Raw genomic sequence first — 14,486 nt, forward strand, 5'->3', positions numbered from 1 at the left:
CCTGTGTCCTGTTCTAGAAGTGATATTGGCTCATTATCAGAATTCTGTGGGCGATAGTAATATCTAATTTTGACGACATATAAATAGGTACATATTTTGAAATAAGATTTTCCTTAAAACCAACTTTTATATGGATTCAAATTCGTTCATCCTTAATTGCATACAGATCTGATGTAACAAGTGTGCATAGTTAAATTCAGCTTTTGGTAGATGAATTAGGGTAAAGTTAGTTTTAATTTTGGCTGTTAACCAATATATCTAGAATTTGCATGAAAGAAAGAAAATGTAGGTTCCAGAGAGGATTTGACAGTGATGAACATTTCCTTTAGGTTTGTATTTCTTTGAGATTTGTCACTGATAAAGCTTGTCGAGTTGTAAGTGATAGATAAGGTTTGCTAACCTTAACAGAATATTCATTTTTTATTCACATGTTTAGATGTGCAAGATTTCTTGATACAGAATATCAATGTATATACAAACCTGTATGTGTTAAACACTATATCCTCATTAAGTGTCTATTGCCTTGATATAATCTCCATATTCACAGGATACCTGATCACTACCATTTGGTTGCTGGTCAAAATTCACCAAAATATGAATGTGACTGCTTTTAAATTTCCAAACCAATATGTATGTTTGCTAGTACAATGTGATTGAAAGACAGATTATCATTATACACTTTAGTATGAAGATCTGACAGTGACCAGTTTTAGGTTAGGTTCACATGAATCAATGTTTACAATAAAATAAAATTACTTAGCTAGTCAAAACTTTTCTCTCACATACCTTTTTGGCAGCATGTGCAAATTGGATAAAAATGCAAAATAATATGGAACAGACTATAGAAGCAGTGTTACTTCGTTCTTGTGAGATAGATAGATAAAAAAAATTGAGAATCTACGGATAGCATTTGATCATCCATTAGGTACACCCCTTTTGTTATGAGGCAGTTTGTGGTAGGCGCAGCTATATTGGAATTGTTGAGGATTTGGGACACTCTGGTTATTACCTATGTGATAAGAACCAACCATGGCATGAAATATGCCAGAGAAAAGCAGACTATAGCACAATTTTGTCAATCACATTTTGATGGTTGGTTTAAAGGTCACCTGAAGATGACCCCTTACCATCCACCACCAGATCTTTATAATGTAGTGATGATCTGCATTGTAATCAGACTGTTGTAAGCATTGCTTCATGACAGTGGAAGGACTTCATATTCAAGCCAAATTTACTTCCAAAAAGTGGCAGATAAGATTCCCCAATTTTAGTGCTGAATCTACCAAAACCTGCAAAAATCTCTTTGCCAGTTATAACAGAGGTATATTTGTATCACATTCAAATTTTTGTTAAAGATATGTTTTTTCTGAGGTCCAACAAGATTATACAAAGGACAGCTTGCTTATAGCTACATCCAGTCATTACATAGATCACATTTTCCTGCAGAACTTTCACTCTATATTAATTTGATAGGTAAAACATTTCCATCTTTAAGTCAAAGTTTGAATAACATGATCTTTGATTTAACCAGCATGCATGCAAGAGACAAACCAGTGCACAGTGTAGTTGTTAGATGTGATGAGCAAGATTTGACACAAAAATATGTAAATGTTGTATTTGGTTATAATTACACAAATACTACAACATACTTTGATCATTAGTGATACGTAAATTAGTGTGTTTACAATTGGAGAACATTTTTCCACATCTAAAGTTGGTATTTGTGATTATTTTAATAGATAGACAGTTAACTATAGGTTGTAACAGATTTACAATTCAAATGTGAACACCTGTATTTTATGATATCACATGTACAACAACTGTGATTGAAGAATTTTGAACAGGTAATCTGTTACTTATCACTATTGGTATTGGTTTTATCATTTGTTATATATGGCAACAGGTGCGATATAAATATGATACTGGCGTATACATGACAGATATGTATATTTGAGAAATCCAGCATGATGCCCTGTACTCAACTCTTTGTCAAACGTCTTCTAGATATTAAGCATTTATAAGCAGGTACCAACAGCTTGAATATAAAGAATATATCTTAGTTTAGAAATATTTACACAATGGTCAAAGTTGAGAGTATGTCTCACAGAAATGTTAGAAAGGAAAAAAGCTACAACTCTGATAAATTAAAGAAGAAATAATGAACGTTTGACAGACATGCCACCAATACTTAATGGTTTTGCTTAAATGTTGAAATTATTCTTAGAAGAAACTAGCATTTCAATTTGTTTGAGAAATATTCAACCAGAAAAATTAATTATCAAATAATTAGAATTTGTTAACCTGTTGGTTGTTTTATTCTGACCATTTGTTGTTGCATATAAAGTTTGTTAACTGAGGGTAATTTTGTGTCAGGAGATGAAGTTTGCTAACTGAGGGTAATTTTGTTTCAGGAGATGAAGTTTGTTAACTGAGGGTAATTTTGTGTTTGGAGATGAAGTTTGTTAACTGAGGGTAATTTTGTGTTTGGATGTTAAGAACTTCCGGAGTAAACTATCTGACTGAAGTGGTATATTGTGTAGTATTGGATTTTGATATAAAACATTGCTTTTTGTTGCGCTCTTGGTATGATTTCAATTTTCTAGTATTTCTGATATTTAGATGAAGAGTTTCTGAAAGACAGGTTGGTAAAATATGACTTGCGCTGTATAACTCGGGTTTCTATTCTTACATTTGTATTTACAGATTGAATGCATAAAGGACAAAGCAAGAGAAATAGCTGAGCTTCCAGAAGAGGAATTCAATCAGCTGTTTCTCAACGCCAGGGATTATAGCTTGGCCCCAGAGCGCAAAATGACCCACACCAACCGTGGAGGGTTTGGGGAAGGGTCAGCCAGGGCCAGGCGTGGGGAAGACCTGAGTAGTGAAGACGACGATGAGTTTGAACTGAATGACAAATTCTCTGGTATCGTACCACCAAGTGTAGCTTTCAACAACTGTCTCAAAGACCACTGTGGGGAAGACATAGATTTGTATGGGAAACGCACAGATAATGACTCGGGAATTTACAACTCTAGCAAAGCCACTACTAGTATTGGTAGCTATTCTGATCAAGAATATGAAAGTGAAGGAGAAGAAAGACATGGTACATTTGATTATTTTCCCCCACAGCAGGCAACAGTGAAGGTACACAAGCCACGTGTTGGATGTTCATTAGACTATGATGAGGCGCATGAGGTGGAGGATTCTGATAAGGATTCACCTCGTTATGATGGTTCTAATGATTCACCCAGATATGACCACAGTCTGAATAAGATTGACGACTCTGACTTTGGCACAGAGATGAAAACATTCCGGACAGTTCGATCTGAAAGTGATGATTTCATGACTGATGATGACAGTGATAATGAAAAATTTACTCCCCACAGAAAACTGTATCAAAGGAAATGTGCTGCAGGTCGCAACAAAGTTGGTGGAAATTATTATACACCAATGACAAGGGAAAGCAAAGAAGAGTATGGCTCTTTCTCCACTTCCACATTTTCATTTGACCGGAGTAAGAAAGCCCTCCATAACACAACTGCCTCTTCCCTCAGAACCAGTGGTGTTGATGAAAATATTAACTTTCCACTGACAAGTACATGCCCCAAATCATATGGCAGCACTAGTAGTCATGGGGTAAAAGTAGAGACAACTTATTCCCGTTACCACAAACCAAAAGACCTTGCCGATCGTGGCCCACCCTTTGGCCAAGGTCAGGACCAACTTGGTAAGGTTGGCAGTTCAATCAGCACACTGATATCCAATTCCCAGAGTGCTCACATTTCTAACCTTCCAGAGGGGAGACCGATTCTTCCACCAGGACCTGATCTGGGTGTTGACAATGGCAAGAAACGCAAGAAGAAGAAGAAGGGATCTAAAGGTGAGTTCTGGTATTTATTTAGTGATATGATGCATAACCTGAAAAGTTTGAATGGATTATAATTCTATTTTATCTATAATAGAGCTTGAATGCTTTCTGGTATATAGTGTAAAGCATTGGTTTGAGAAGTTTTTTTATTGCAGTTTGAATTTTATAAAATTTGTTTATACACACACACGCACATATATATAAATAGATATATATCTGTGTGTGTGTTTGTGTGTTTGTGTGTGTGTGTGTGTGCGTGTGCGTGTGTGTGTGCCGTGTGCCGTGTGCGTGTGCCGTGTGCGTGGAAAAACAATAAAATTGGAAACACCTCTGATTAGTGATATATAAGCACACTTATATCGGATCTTCAGACAATTAGTTTTACTACATCAAAAGGCCTACATGGTTTGTCCGCATGAAAACACAATATATATAAACGTAAAAGAATCAACAAGGCTAATAAATATATTGTATTTTCTGTTATGATTATTATGTTACTGACTTGGTAAATGAGTGGACAGGAGATTGATGACCATTGTTGGAAGTGCTAGCTAAATACCTTCTTACTAGCAATGCACATTTATACAAATCCTTTTTGGCATTGCTTTAGCTGGCGGAAAATTTTCCTGAGAAGACCTACCAAGATGAAGTTTTATTTCATGTTTTCCAAAATTTTGTGATGACATTCAAGAGATCTGTACATACATTGAAACCTAGCTATTAAGACCACTTTAGGGAGTGAACAAAAGTGGTGTTAAAACTAGGTTATCTTAATAGTGAGGATAACCAGATTGGTACACCAAGAACTGAAACTCTGGTTAGATTGAAGACTGTAAATATCATTATTTAATGTATATTATTCAATAACATTGATTTAAAGTTTGCTAAACAGATATAAAATGTTTAAATTCATGAAATCTGTTGAAGCCTTTCCTACATGAATTCATTAAGTTCTTCTAATGGTGAGCTAACAGTCACTTTCTGTCATTTCCATTGTTTATCTCATAGCTCTCTAAAAGGTCAGCCTTCCGTTTCAAGATGGTTTGAACACGAGTTTTACCAATACAAAACTGTATTTTTAATTTTTATGGAAAGATCTTTGGATCTGAACAAGTTTTTGGGTTAATCAGATGTCTAAAATTTAACGGCAATCTTGAAAACATAACTTTCATTTTAGTCCTACTGATGTTTGTAAGAACATTGACTGCATTTGGATTCCCCCTTCATTATTTCTTTATAGATATGTATGTTTAACCCCAATACATGACACTTATCAGACTTTTGTTTCTGCTGAATCAGCAGTTTAAAAATAAAGTGTGCCCCAATCAAATGTACCTAGATGATGTTGACATTCTACTGTACATAGCCTACAGAGAAAGCAACTTCCTTTCAGTACTCAAAGGGGATAGTGTGTAACAGTACTACAAAAGTTATCTGAAAAAGGAGTCACCTGCCCGACCATGTAGATTTCTCTAGGGTTCTCTACTTTAATTTCCTATTACAGAAAGACCCCATATATACTTACATTAAGACCAGCTAGAATGATCAGTATAAATTGAAATAGCGTGTTTTGCAATTATTATAAAATGTACACATATATGTTTGCACAATGTTTACAATGGTATTTTTTATACTAATTTCTCTTTATGTTTACATCTTTTTAACAATGCTTTTATGCAAAGATCAATTGCCTGTTGGCTAATTCAGTCTTTTTTAGAATTTAAGTGCATGTACAATGCAAAGTTGAATTTTTCCCTGTAGAATGGAATCAAAAGTGCAAACAATTTTCAGTCTTTTTGTTTTAGCCAGTTTCTATCTTTGTTGTATTCTAATTGAACTTTTCTCAGACTTTCTGTTGTAAATGATGTACTTTCATTAAACATAACTGGAAGGTTTTGATTACCATGGTTTAGAGGTCTCAAATCCATTTGTTTAAAGATAATTTATAATACATGCTCACTATTGAAACAAGATTGTGACAGATACACAATCAAGGAATCAATAGTTTTTCCTGCTTGAATTTAATTGATGTCAAGGAGCAAGAATTAAGTACACTTCTTGATCATCCATCAAGCAATTTGTATGGCTGTAACTACTGGCTATATATAGTTATCCTGTGTTTGTTTAGTGTACATTACAACATTAAATAGCCTCTATTGAAGTCAGGACTGATGTAAATACATATATCCAGGCTTGGTTTCTCTTTTGTTTGTGCAATGATAATGTAAATCTCTTATTTCAGGTGATATGTCAATCAGCCCATGTTCTAAAATTCTGAAAATTATCCTTCAGTGTGTTCATGTTTCAGGGCTGTCAAAGTCTCCTCTGCCATTTGATATGGGAGCATATGTTGTGATAAAATTGTTATATTACTCATGACTGACTAGTCCCAAATCAATGTTTCCTTTGTAGTGACTTCATTTTGATCAAAGGTCAACTATGATAATGTCTTGGATGTGTTTATGTTTCAAGGTTAAAAGGCCAAGGTTACCTTTATTATTATGGAAAATCATTAACCAATTTAGTGATATTACTTGAGTGATTGTATTTCTTAGAAGACTTTACACAAAGATATTGCAATATTATGAGAATCCTTAATTCATGTCCTGTTTCAAGGTCATTTGTTACTACAGTGGAACCCACTTAATGTCACATCTGTTAATGTCACTTTCTGGTTAATATCACATTTTCTCGAAACACAGATTTTCCCCCCAATATATTCTATGTAATCCAACATCTGATAATGTCACTTATTTTCATGTGGACAATGCTTAATATCACTTCATTTTGCTCACTATTGCAAAAATTAAAAAAAAAAAATATAAGAAAAACACAGGTTAATCACATGTAAGGATTTATGGATTCATGCCCGAAGGGACATACATCACACCTGGAAGCATTATGTAAACATCCTCACTGCCCTACTGGCCAACTTTTTACACCTTGCGGCTCCCAAACATAAGATTGACCTTCTTGCCTGTAAGGTCCAGCTAGGTCGAAGGAAGTCTAGTGCATTTGTTTTCTTCATTGGCTAGTGCATTCCAAGTGTTAAAATGGGTTTAAAACCCTTTTCACTTGGAACTTGTCACAGTGCAACCAGTGTTGGAGTGGGCGCCATGTCGCTAAGTGTAACATGTATGATATACTGTTTGGTGATGTATCAAACTATGCCATTTAAGGCCTAGGGGGAAATAACTCCATTTCAGATATTTCGTTTTTGTTTTATATTTGTTTTCTTAGTTTCTACCTGATTCAAGACAAGTGGGTCCTCTTTAGGTTTTTATGTTGAGTTAATAGAGAAGTATAAAATGGCTAAAATATGGTTCATGCTTTTGACATCTTTGCTTCACAGTCAAGCAATCCCCCTACACACAACAAGGTGACAGTAAAATGTTCTGAAACTGGGGTTTCCCTGTGTTTCATGACATTTGATTGGCCATTAAAAATAACCACTAATTTAACAGCCAATGAAATGTGGTGTTTTAGAGGTGAACAGTTCTCACTCTGTTGGTTATTGTTGTGGGCAAGGATCAAGTTGTGATCTTTAGAACACATTTTATCAAAGTTACATATTTACACACTATATATACCAACTGTTCGTTGATACACCATAAGGAGCCTATACAGTAATGAATGAAGAAATTATATGGCAAAATATCAGCTGTGGATACGGTAGTGTCAAGTACGAATCTGACCACCTGTTAACTAAATATGACATGAATTGTCATGATCATTCACAATAATTTATCATTATAGTTTAGATATTTCAAAGAATAAAAAAATGAAGGAAAATCACAGTTCTTATGGGAAAACAAATCAAATAACAAATTTCTTGTCTTCAAAAAATTCTGTTCAAAACATGTCAGCTTAGCACATCTGAAAATTAACTTCCAGGTTTAGGCATCTGGAAAAACATGTCAACTGTTGATGTCACATTCTGCTTATTATCACATTTCCCCAGACAAATACGATGACATGAAGTGGGTTCTAATGTATTTCTGGAAACTTCAATAGTTGTTACATTCATTAGAGCAAAGCACACTATTTTGCTTTTATGTATTATTGGCATACACCCCAGACCAGAGTTGACATCAAATTAATGTCACTAAATGTGTAATGACAGAGTTCTGGGGTAATTTGCTGTCATAAGCCCATACTGAAAAGACTTGAAATTGGGTGAAATGTCACTAAAATATTAGACAAGGTTTCAGGGTAAGGCACCATCATAGGACTACAGTAAGACTTGATATCAAAGGGACGTTACAAGATGGAATGACAATGTATGGATTACTACACATGTGTATATCTACCTTCTTTCTACATGTGTATAGATATTACTTCCTGTTCAGATCCAAAACAGGAAGTCTGTATTTCTGGTCTGTTTGTATGTGGTTGTTGTTTGTCCCTGTAGCTCTCTATAAACGTTTTGTTACCATAGATATAGTAGAAAATGTTCCCTTCCTTTAGCCAGTTATAAAATCAGTTTGTAGGCAGAGTTACATTACTGGAGGAGTATAACTATGTGGTAACTCTTGGAGAATGTGGGCAGATGTAGACCTTGATGGAGGTGTGTATTTCTAGCCAGTATGTTGGAGTGTTGACAATTATCCAAATACATGTCTGTGGTAGGACTGCTTCTTCATCTTCATCTGATAGAGAGAAATAAAGTTGGTGTCCAAATTTTTATCATGAAGAAAGAAAAATTGACTTAGATGTGTGTTGACAAAATTGGCTAAAGATGATTGAATTGCCTCCCTTGGTTTGAAAATCTTAAAGCAGTGAAAAAACATGTTTACTACCAGAATGATTGTTGTGTGAAATCATTACTGGTAAGCAAACACTTTGTATATCTGTTTAATTGATACCACAATACAAAACTGAACCATCCCTTTAAAACTCAGATTACAATATAACTTCTTTTATTGAACTTTGACCTTGATATATGTCTTGATAATTGACACAGAAAAAGATGGATGTTGACATTTCAAATTTTCTCTTGCATCAGATATCTTGTGTACATGATACTAAATAGGACGATATATACATCATTACAACTGTGTTGGAAGATAACAAGTTTTTCTGCATGTTGTACTGCCAAACACAGGTGCATGAGTTATCACATAGAATGGAACATCGACAAATGCTTCATATTAAAATGATGTAGGCTGCTGATTTTCTACTGTAGAGGAGCTTGCTTCGGAGTGGCAGGGAGTATAAAGATGAGGGGCTTATATGGTTATCTACAGTACAGAGGTGCAGAGGTGGGGAATACAAAGATGGGGGCTTGTATGGTTATCTACAGTACAGAGGTGCAGAGGTGGGGAATACAAAGATGGGGGCTTGTATGGTTATCTACAGTACAGAGGTGCAGAGGTGGGGAATACAAAGATGGGGGCTTGTATGGTTATCTACAGTACAGAGGTGCAGAGGTGGGGAATACAAAGATGGGGGCTTGTATGGTTATCTACAGTACAGAGGTGCAGAGGTGGGGAATACAAAGATGGGGGCTTGTATGGTTATCTAATGCACATTGGGCTTGCTGTGGAAAGCAGTGGAGCACCCAGGCGGAGGGGGTAGGAGGGGTTGTAACATGGTTATCTTATGCACTTGAGCTTGTTGTGGAAAGCAATGGAGCATGTGGGCAGAAGGGGCAGGAGGGGTTGTTACATGGTTATCTAATGCACATGGGCTTGTTGTGAAAAGCAGTGGAGCACCCAGGCGGGAGGGGGTAGGGGGGGTTGTTAAATGGTTATCTTATGCATTTGAGCTTGTTGTGAAAAGCAGTGGAGCACCCAGGCGGGAGGGGGTAGGGGGGTTGTTAAATGGTTATCTTATGCATTTGAGCTTGTTGTGAAAAGCAGTGGAGCACCCAGGCGGGAGGGGGTAGGGGGGGGGTTGTTAAATGGTTATCTTATGCATTTGAGCTTGTTGTGAAAAGCAGTGGAGCACCCAGGCGGGAGGGGGTAGGGGGGGGGGTTGTTAAATGGTTATCTTATGCATTTGAGCTTGTTGTGAAAAGCAGTGGAGCACCCAGGCGGGAGGGGGTAGGGGGGGGAGTTGTTAAATGGTTATCTTATGCATTTGAGCTTGTTGTGAAAAGCAGTGGAGCACCCAGGCAGGAGGGGGTATGAGGGGTTGTTAAATGGTTATCTTATGCATTTGAGCTTGTTGTGGAAAGCAATGGAGCACCCAGGCGGAGGGGGTAGGAGGGGTTTTAACATTGTTATCTTATACACATGAGCTTGTTGTGGAAAGCAGTGGAGCACCCAGGCGGAGGGGGTAGGAGGGGTTGTAACATTGTTATCTTATGCACGGAGGGGTAGTGGTGTTGTTATATGGTTATCTACGGTATAGGAGTTTGCTGTGGAGAGGCGGGAAGCATATATTTAGAGGGGATGGGAGGGGTTTTTACATAGATATTTACTGTAGAGGAGCTTGATGGGGAGAGCAGTGGAGCACATTGGTGGAGGGGCCGGGAGGGGTTGTTATATGGTTGTCTATTGTACAGAAGCTTGCTGTCTCCATGTAACATGTTCTACCAGCCATTACAATTGCCCTGGATCAAAAGACACAGGAAGTGTTTTACTTCTGGCCTTTGAATCATGTACACTATCACATGTAGGGAAGTACATTTGTATAGTTCTTGTGCGACTAGCTCAGACATAATACAACAGCTCAGTTAATGTTCTCTAGACAGCTAGCCAGATATTTTATCAGCCAGGGGTGACCTAACCTTGCATATGTGCGTTTCTAGTATTGTAAGGCTTCATGGACCCTGGTACCTCCCGTGTGGTTGTGTTGGGCATGTACTGTGGTGGACAGCCATAAATTTCTAATGGAGTGCAATATCTGAAAAACCTAATGATGAGGTTCAAGTTACAAAACAACCTTGTTAATGATGTTTCCATGGAGATGTCAACAGGTAGGTCTCTCAGTCAGTATGATCTAATTCTGTTGTCCAGATAATGTGATCTTCTGGTAACATACACAAAGATTAATAGAATCATCACCAATAACAACATTTCTGTTAATAAAATGTGTTAGTGTCTCCATTAGATAATAGAAAGATGACGGCTGTGTGTTCATTGCCTGTCGTGATTTACACAAGATACAATCATTTACAAGATTTTGGATTTGATAACGATAAAACCACATGTGAAGTGACAGTCATGATTGTACTTATATAGACTGTACAGTCATTGTACTTATATAAACTGTACAGTCATCATTGTACTTATATAGACTGTACAGTCAACTGTACAGTCATTGTACTTATATAGACTGTACAGTCATCATTGTACTTATATAGACTGTACAGTCATCATTGTAGTTATATAGACTGTACAGTCGTCATTGTACGTATATAGACTGTACAGTCATCATTGTACTTATATAGACTGTACAGTCATTGTACTTATATAGACTGTACAGTCATTGTACTTATATAGACTGTACAGTCGTCATTGTACTTATATAGACTGTACAGTCATCATTGTACTTATATAGACTGTACAGTCATCATTGTACGTATATAGACTGTACAGTCATCATTGTACTTATATAGACTGTACAGTAGACTGTACAGTCATCATTGTACTTATATAGACTGTACAGTCATCATTGTACTTATATAGACTGTACAGTCATCATTACAGTCATCATTTTATATATATATAGACTGTACAGTCATCTTATATAGACTGTACAGTCATCATTGTATGTATATAGACTGTACAGTCATCATTGTACTTATATAGACTGTACAGTCATCATTGTACTTATATAGACTGTACAGTCATCATTGTACTTATATAGACTGTACAGTCATCATTGTACTTATATAGACTGTACAGTCATCATTGTACTTATATAGACTGTACAGTCATCATTGTACTTATATAGACTGTACAGTCATCATTGTACTTATATAGACTGTACAGTCATCATTGTACTTATATAGACTGTACATTCATCATTGTACTCATCATTGTACTTATATAGACTGTACAGTCACCATTGTACCTATATATACTGTACAGTCATCATTGTACATATAGACTGTACAGTCATTGTACTATATATAGACTTATACAGTACATCATTGTACTTATATAGACTGTACAGTCATCATTGTACGTATATAGACTGTACAGTCATCATTGTACATATAGAGACTGTACAGTCATTGTACTTATATAGACTGTACAGTCATCATTGTACTTATATAGACTGTACATTCATCATTGTACTTATATAGACTGTACAGTCACCATTGTACCTATATAGAGACTGTACTTATATAGACTGTACAGTCATCATTGTACTTATATAGACTGTACAGTCATTGTACTTATATAGACTGTACAGTCATCATTGTACTTATATAGACTGTACAGTCATCATTGTACTTATATAGACTGTACAGTCATCATTGTACTTATATAGACTGTACAGTCATTGTACTTATATTGTACTTATATAGACTGTACATTCATTGTACTTATATAGACTGTACAGTCATCATTGTACTTATATAGACTGTACAGTCATCATTGTACTTATATAGACTGTACAGTCATTGTACTTATATAGACTGTACAGTCATTGTACTTATATAGACTGTACAGTCATCATTGTACTTATATAGACTGTACAGTCATCATTGTACTTATATAGACTGTACAGTCATCATTGTACGTATATAGACTGTACAGTCATCATTGTACTTATATAGACTGTACAGTCATCATTGTACTTATATAGACTGTACAGTCATCATTGTACTTATATAGACTGTACAGTCATCATTGTACTTATATAGACTGTACAGTCATCATTGTACTTATATAGACTGTACAGTCATCATTGTACTTATATAGACTGTACAGTCATCATTGTACATATATAGACTGTACAGTCATCATTGTACTTATATAGACTGTACAGTCATCATTGTACTTATATAGACTGTACAGTCATTGTACTTATATAGACTGTACAGTCATCATTGTACTTATATAGACTGTACAGTCATCATTGTACTTATATATAGATCTGTACTTATATAGACTGTACAGTCATCATTGTACTTATATAGACTGTACAGTCATCATTGTACTATATATAGACTGTACTTATATAGACTGTACAGTCATCATTGTACTTATATAGACTGTACAGTCATCATTGTACTTATATAGACTGTACAGTCATCATTGTACTTATATAGACTGTACAGTCATCATTGTACTTATATAGACTGTACAGTCATTGTCTTATATAGACTGTACAGTATTGTACTTATATAGACTGTACAGTCTTACTTATATATATAGTCATCATTGTACTTATATAGACTGTACAGTCATCATTGTACTTATATAGACTGTACAGTCATTGTACTTATATAGACTGTACAGTCATCATTGTACTTATATAGACTGTACAGTCATCATTGTACTTATATAGACTGTACAGTCATTGTACTTATATAGACTGTACAGTCATCATTGTACTTATATATATAGACATTGTACTTATATCATCATTGTACTTATATAGACTGTACAGTCATCATGTACTTATATAGACTGTACATTCATCATTGTACTTATATAGACTGTACAGTCATCATTGTACTTATATAGACTGTACAGTCATCATTGTACTTATATAGACTGTACAGTCATCATTGTATTGTACTTATATAGACTGTACAGTCATTGTCATTACAGTATCTTATATAGACTGTACAGTCATCATTGTACTTATATAGACTGTACAGTCATCATTGTACTTATATAGACTGTACAGTCATCATTGTACTTATATATAGACTGTACATATCATTGTACTTATATAGACTGTACAGTCATCATTGTACATTGTATATAGACTGTACAGATCATTGTACTTATATAGACTGTACAGTCATCATATATAGACTGTACAGTCATCATTGTACTTATATAGACTGTACAGTCATCATTGTACTTATATAGACTGTACAGTCATCATTGTACTTATATAGACTGTACAGTCATCATTGTACTTATATAGACTGTACAGTCATCATTGTACTTATATAGACTGTACAGTCATCATTGTACTTATATAGACTGTATATATAGACTGTACAGTCATCATTGTACTTATATAGACTGTCATCAGTCATCATTGTACATTGTATATATAGACTGTATAGAGTCATTGTCATTGTACTTATATAGACTTACAGTCATCATTGTACGTATATAGACTTACAGTCATCATTGTACGTATATAGACTGTACAGTCATTGTACTTATATAAACTGTACAGTCATCATTGTACTTATATAGACTGTACAGTCATCATTGTACTTATATAGACTGTACAGTCATCATTGTACTTATATAGACTGTACAGTCATCATTGTCATTGTACTTATATAGACTGTACAGTCATCATTGTACTTATATAGACTGTACAGTCATCATTGTACTTATATAGACTGTACAGTCATCATTGTACTACAGTACAGTCATTGTACTTATATTGTACAGTCATCATTGTACTTATATATAGACTGTACAGTCATCATTGTACTTATATAGACTGTACTTATATATAGACTGTA

The 14,486-nt window shown here is 35.2% G+C and overlaps 1 protein-coding gene across 1 annotated transcript in view; it reads left to right on the forward strand.

Annotated features, from left to right (window-relative positions):
- The window catches only part of LOC132555537 (uncharacterized), a 59,401-nt gene that overhangs the window by 1,174 nt on the left and 43,741 nt on the right, over positions 1 to 14,486 (forward strand). Inside the window, exon 2 of the mRNA XM_060219885.1 lies at positions 2,704 to 3,880. Within this exon, the coding sequence (XP_060075868.1) occupies positions 2,704 to 3,880 (1,177 nt within the window). The remainder of the gene's footprint in view (positions 1 to 2,703; positions 3,881 to 14,486) is intronic.

Source organism: Ylistrum balloti, unplaced genomic scaffold (assembly GCF_031769215.1).
Source record: "Ylistrum balloti isolate Yb309-2 unplaced genomic scaffold, AGI_CSIRO_Ybal_v1 Utg370504, whole genome shotgun sequence".
NCBI classification, from domain to species: Eukaryota; Metazoa; Mollusca; class Bivalvia; order Pectinida; family Pectinidae; genus Ylistrum; species Ylistrum balloti.